Source organism: Callithrix jacchus, chromosome 5 (genome assembly GCF_049354715.1).
Source record: "Callithrix jacchus isolate 240 chromosome 5, calJac240_pri, whole genome shotgun sequence".
Taxonomy (NCBI): Eukaryota; Metazoa; Chordata; class Mammalia; order Primates; family Cebidae; genus Callithrix; species Callithrix jacchus.
The window spans coordinates 103423039-103429604 of NC_133506.1; the positions used below are offsets into that span (position 1 = coordinate 103423039).

The window sequence follows — 6566 nt, forward strand, 5'->3', positions numbered from 1 at the left end:
GTAATTCACTTGCCTCAGCCTCCCAAAGTGCTGGATTACCACTGCGTGAGCCACTGCATCCAGCCCATGGTTGCTTTTCTAACAGCAGTGTGACAAGTACTATTTTGAAAAATGATCACAAAATAGGGATTTTGCAACTATATCATAGTGTCAGCTCAAAATTGTTAGCTGTCCAACAATAGCATAGTTTTAGCTCAAGCCATTGGAGTAAAAATGTTTTGCCAGGATAGCAAGATTCATTTAAATAATGAGTGCACTGTGGAAATGTTGATAACAGTACCTTACAAGATGTATGAGCGCCACACTTTTCAAAGCATCTGCATGTTGATTATCCTATTCCGTTGTCAAAATACCTTGGGAGGTAAATGGGCAGGCATTATTAGCCGACAAGAATACTGAGGTGGGGAATAATCCTGCTCGAAATTTCCTGATTTCAGTCAGGGTGTGGTGGCTCACGCCTGTAATCCCAGCATTTTGGGAGGCTGAGGTGGGTAGATCACTTGAGGTCAGGAGTTCAAGACCAGCCTGGTCAACATGGTGAAACCCTGTCTCTACTAAAATTACAAAAATTAGCCAGGTGTGGTGGCCCACACCTGTAATCTCAGCTACTTGGGAGGCTGAGGCAGGAGAATCACTTGAACCCAGGAGGCAGAAGTTGCAGTGAGCCGAGATTGTGACTGGACTCCAGGTTGGGCAACAGAGACTGTGTCTCAGAAAAACAAAAAAAAACACAAAGTTTCCTGTTTCAGTGAGCTGCCCACGGACACACAGCACAGAGTGGCTCGGAATTCAGGTCTTCTCACTCCAGCGCTCTTTTAACTTTGAGATGCAGCTTCCCCCTTGTCCTCAGGGAGAGATGAGTAGCCAGTTTTTCATCCTGTGCTGACAGCTTGCAGTTCAGCCACCAGGATTCCCAGCAGACACTTCAAATACCAGACTTTAAAACCCTTCAGTTGCTACTTTTTTGATTGTGCTTCTAGCTGCAGTAAGAAGGGTGCAAGGGCAGAAGAGCCTACAGAAGTAGCCACTTACAGGTCCACAGTTGGGTGCATTTGCAGGGGCCGAGCTCAAAGGTGAGAGGTGATATTTGGGGAGAGGCAGAAGGAACCATCATCTATCATAGCCTGAGAACCAAGGTGGGCTAATTTGAGATCTTACAGCAAACTTTATACCTGGGACCATCACAGTAGTCACCCTAAAACATTTCATAAGAAACGGGAAGCAAGAGAAAATAGGCAATCAAGCATCGGCTCTTCCTTCTTTTCAGACGAGGCCTCGCTCTGTACCCCAGGCTGGAGTGCAGCGGTATAATCATGGCTCACTGCAGCCTCAAACTCCTGGACTCAGGTGGTCCTTTCACCTCAGCCTCCCAGTAGCTGGGACTATAGGCACCTGGCTAATTTTTACAATTTTTAATAGTGACAAGGTCTCACTATGCTGCCCAGGCCGGTCTCAAACTCCTGAGCTCAATCCTCCTGCCTCTGCCTCCCAAACTGCTGGGATTGCAGGCATGAGCCACCGCCCCCAGCCACACATCATTCTGAGAACAACTGGGTTCGTTTCTTTTTCCAAACAGGAAAACTGAATTCTGGGTGAACAGAACACTGAACTCTGTAGTTACTAACTTCCTACAACCAAACCAGCCCTCCCGTGACTGCACTCCTCCCAAAGAGCCGTGAGCTCTGCGCTGCTTCCCCCACGTTCTCATACCCAGTCATTGAACGCTTTCCTTCTGGTCGTCCTTCACGGCAGTTGTGAGGACCCATGAGCTCTGTTGCTTCAAATCCAGAGGCCAAGGTCAGAGTTGGGAACTGTGTTAGGTTAATAAATGTCAGTATTCTTCAGTCACAGGCTGCACCTCAGATCCTGGCCATCTTTCTCACAAATTTCCCCAGTTGGTCACAAGGGAATGCCACCCAAAAGTCGCTAACAGCTCAGATTCGTTAGCAGTAGAGGTAAGACTAATTGTAGGTAGGGCCGTCTTCACCAGGGGCCACCAGATGGGGAGTACTGGGTTACCCAGAAGCAGTGTAGACCATGGAAACGGCCCTAGTCAGCTATGACAGACACTCACCTTATCTGGGCCTCAGTTTCCTCATCTTTAAAATGTGCTCGTCCGATATAGTAACACTTCCCAAAGGGTCTTCCAGGGGCGGTCATAGGTGTTAGTGCTGGAGAAAAAGTTTATGAAGTCAGGTAATTTGTGGAGAATGCTGAACTAAGGCAAGTTAAACACGTTTCTTGGCCGGCAAAGTGGCTCACACCTGTAATCAATCCCAGGTGTGATTTGGGAGGTCAAGGTGGGCAGATCACCTTAGGTCAGGAGTTGAAGACCAGCCTGGCCAACATGGTGAAATCCCATCTCTACTAAAAATACAAAAATTAGCTGGGTGTGATGGCAGGTGCTTGTAATCCCAGCTACTTGGGAGGCTGAGGCAGGAGAATCGCTTGAACCCAGGAGGTGGAGGTTGCAGTGAGCCGAGATCACACCACTGCACTCCAGGCTGGCAACAGAGCAAGACTCTCAAATAAATAAATAAATAAACAAACAAACAGGTTTGTTTACCTCAGGACTTCTCAAAAAAACTTTAATATGCTCGTGTGCATGTTTAATCTCAGAAGAATAAAGCATGCTGTGCTTTTTGCCTAAGGTCTAGAATTCTTTATGATTCTTTGTGAATACCAGACTTGATAGTCTGTAACTTTCTGTCTATGAGGGAGGGAAGCCTCATATGAAATCCTTTTGTGCCCTGGCCATATGCAAGGTTGGAGTTTGTGGAGTGAGCAGCCGCTTACGGCTGTAATTTGAAGGATATCACATACACTCAACAGCCTGGAAGTCTCGCGGTTGGAATCATCCACGGGCTTAGGTCATTTTTGCAGAAACTGCTAATAACCCACCCAAAGATACTGGTCCCTAATGAGTACACATTTATAAAGTTATCAAGAGCAACCCGTTTCTTAGATTAGCTTGTTATCATCTTGCAGAAGGCCAGGGCCTGGCAATTTTTGAAAGCCACAGTAGCCTGGCAACTAGAATGCTGGCAAAGCACAGATAACAAACGTGGGCTTGGCATCCTGGGTGGTCAGTCACCAACAGGGCAGCAGACCATGTGAGTAGGTTAGGGCACAAAAGCCGAGTCTTTGACTTGATGACATCGTTCATCGCTGGCCTTGCCCCACCCTCAGTGATCTCTTCTCTCTCATCCGCCATAGCTCCACTTAAGACAAGTTGTAGTAGTTGAGCATGGTACCGAGCACCGGCAGCTACTTGGGAGGCTGAGGCAGGAGGATCCCTTGAGCCCAGGGGTTTAAGACTGCAGTGAGCCAAGATTGTGCCACTGCACTCCAGCCTAGGCAACAGAGAAAGACCCTGACTCTTTCTTTCTTTTTTCTTTTTCTTTTTTTGAGATGGAGTTTTGCTTTTGTTGCCCAGGCTGGAGTGCAATGGTGTAATCTCAGCTCACTGCAACCTCTGCCTCCTGGGTTCAAGTGATTTCCCTGCCTCAGCCTCTAGAGTAGCTGGGATTACAGGCATGTGCCACCACACCCAGTTAATTTTGTATTTTTAGTAGAGATGGAATTTCTCCATGTTGGTCAGGCTGGTCTCGAACTCCCAACCACAGGTGATCCACCCACCTAGGCCTCCCAGAGTACTGGGATTACAGGCGTGAGCCACCACATCCAGCTGACCCTGACTCTTAAAAAAAAAAGGACTCATTATAGTGATCCCTGTCTAGTTCTCAACTAACAAGATGTAATTCTGTTTAATCAGGTATAGTTTACATGTTCATCTGTGGGAATGTGTGGTTTCTGAAAGGTTGCTTTCCATGACTTGGCAGCTCTGGTAGCTCCTGAGCCCCACAACAATTCCTTTTTAGATGGATTTCTAGTGTGAGAGTTCAGTAGGCAGATACTAAGGCCATGAGGAGCACAAAATCTACAATTTTGTGCATTTTGTCCTATAGTACATTTCATCAACTGTAGGGCTGGAACTTTTTGAATTCCATAGGCCCTATTCCTTAAAGAACAAACTCCCCGAATGAGAAAATAGAAAACCTTGAAGGTGACTCCACACATTTTCAGTCCAAAATAAAAAGGACAGGAGCAGAGCTTCGCCTAAAGATCATCAAAGGATGCTTTCAGATCCAATTTTGTCTGCTTATGATATATACAGGCTTTTGGCCAACAAAGATTTTATTAAGAAACTTAATGAAGATTTTTCTAAGCCTCTGCAGTGCTGCTGTTTTTTTCTTCTCTATATCCTTGAGCTGCTTTTTTGTCACTCTGATGCTAAGTTTTACAAGGCAGGTTGTAGATTTCATACCCAAGCCCAAGTATATTTCAGATCCATCTTAAAGCTTCTGTGAACCTCAGCTGTTTCTATAGCAGACATTCTCAGCCACGTCTCTGTGATGAGTACTACAGCAACACAAGGTTACATTAGAAGTGATGGTTTCGGCCGGGCGCGGTGGCTCAAGCCTGTAATCGCAGCACTTTGGGAGGCTGAGGCGGGTGGATCACGAGGTCAAGAGATCGAGACCATCCTGGTCAACATGGTGAAACCCCGTCTCTACTAAAAATACAAAAAATTAGCTGGGCATGGTGGCGCGTGCCTGTAATCCCAGCTACTCAGGAGGCTGAGGCAGGAGAATTGCCTGAACCCAGGAGGTGGAGGTTGTGGTGAGCCGAGATCGCGCCATTGCCCTCCAGCCTGGGTAACAAGAGCGAAACTCCGTCTCAAAAAAAAAAAAAGAAGTGATGGTTTCAATAATCGCATCTTTTACAATTTGTGTGATGATTTATACTCTTGTATGAACTAATAGTACTGCTTTACAGGTGAATTCATTAAATTAGTGACATCCTGGCTGTTACAGTGGCTGATAATACTGGGCACTATGGCTACAGTGTGTCTGCAGGGGACAAGGAGCCCGGGTGAGGGGATGGGGGCCAAAATCCAGCAATTACTCTGCTCCCCAAGCCCTGTGTGGCTGTAGAAGCCTCCTCTGTCCAGAGAAAAGGGTACCCTTTCCCAAGTCATTCAAAAGCATGTTATTGGCCAGCAGAGATTCTAATGAAGGCTTGTCTTTAGAACTTTCTTCCATTAGTGTTATAATGATTTTCTTAGTTTATAGATGCGTATAGTTCCTGAATATACCATTTTAATTCATATTTGAAAATAAATTGGGAATTCTTTCTCTAAGGAAAGTCAATGAGGCTATTCTGACTCACTGTTAGATGTTATCAAAGTGCTATTTAAGCTTTGTTTTAATATTAATGTTGAATACTTTTGCAAGTTTAAAAAATGACAAGAATGTTTATAACATTGTTTTTTCTTCCCAATAGCGTATTATTAAAAGTATCACCCCAGAAACGCCAACAGAAATTCCTTGTGGGGACATCCGCTTGAATGCTGTGTAACACTCCGTGAGAGGAGAAAGGCTTCCCCACAACCTCTTCCTCCAGTTCTGACGAGCCACACCTGCCTTCTCCCTCCAACTGAATGAGTTTCCAACCAAGCCTGATGATGGAAGGGCCTTCTCCACAGGGACACAGTCCCAAGAGACGATGGTGCCCAGATTCAAGGCCTCCAGCCACTTAATTCCTGGACTCCCCTGGACTTATTCCCACAGTAGACGGTGACGCAGCTGAGCTGGCCTATTTTGGATGTGTGAGGATGTGAATGGAGGTGATGAAAACCACCCTATCATCAGTTAGGATTAGATTTAGAAGCAAGTCTGTGAAAGTCTCCTGTATCATGTCTTGGTCTGATCATTGGTATCTGATATCCACTTCTAAAGGTTTCTCTGTTCATGAATACGTAAACTGCGTAGGAGAGAACAAGGCTGCTGTCTCGCTAGCCATATATTTTCTGAGTAGCATAGCATTTTATTGCTGGAATCTTCTAGAACCTTCTAATCCATGTGCTGCTGTGGCATCAGGAAAGGAAGATATAAGAAGCTAAAATGAAAAATAATGTATACATGTAAGCATGTGAGTCTGTGTATGTTGTTGTTTCAGTATATTCTTATCTGTGGTCCCATACTTTGGGCCCATTACCAATACATGAATTTCCGTGAATTTTTCTTACTTTAACAAATTCTACCAACTCAAATGTGTATGGAGGTTATTATTTGAAGGGTACAATCACTACGACATGCTCTGCCACCCACTCCTTTTCCAGTGACACTGCGTGAGCCTGCATACGTTCCTTCTCGGGCCAGCCTCTGGTGTTTGCTGCTCTTCACTGTCACCTTCCTGTCTCTCTTGCTAAACATGCAGGACAGTGTCCACAGGCAGATCTGGCCTATTTCGTTAGTCACCCTGGCTTGGCTGTGAAGTACTTTGAGGGTGGATCTTGACGCATGCCCCTTCAGTGTTTAGCTGGCCATCTTGTTAAGCTCTGTCTGCCTGACATGACTGAGTTAGACTGTCCACGTTGCTTTGCTATGTGAAGAGAGGAGGGCAAATCGGTTCTTGATTAGCCCTGGGGTATCTAGATCTGGCACCCTAACCTAAACCAAGGGCGTCTTCGCTCCAAGAGCAATTGGAGTCTGGGTTAGCCT

At 45.7% G+C, this 6566-nt stretch overlaps 1 protein-coding gene across 2 annotated transcripts in view; it reads left to right on the forward strand.

The window, feature by feature from the left end:
• SLC6A4 (solute carrier family 6 member 4) overlaps nucleotides 1–6115 on the forward strand; it is a 40795-nt gene extending 34680 nt beyond the window's left edge. For both annotated transcript variants that reach the window (XM_008997142.4, XM_035300889.3), the window contains one exon: nucleotides 5347–6115. In XM_008997142.4, coding sequence (XP_008995390.1) covers nucleotides 5347–5421 — 75 coding nt within the window. In that variant the 3' untranslated portion in view covers nucleotides 5422–6115. The remainder of the gene's footprint in view (nucleotides 1–5346) is intronic.
• The last annotated feature ends 451 nt before the right edge of the window (nucleotides 6116–6566 follow it).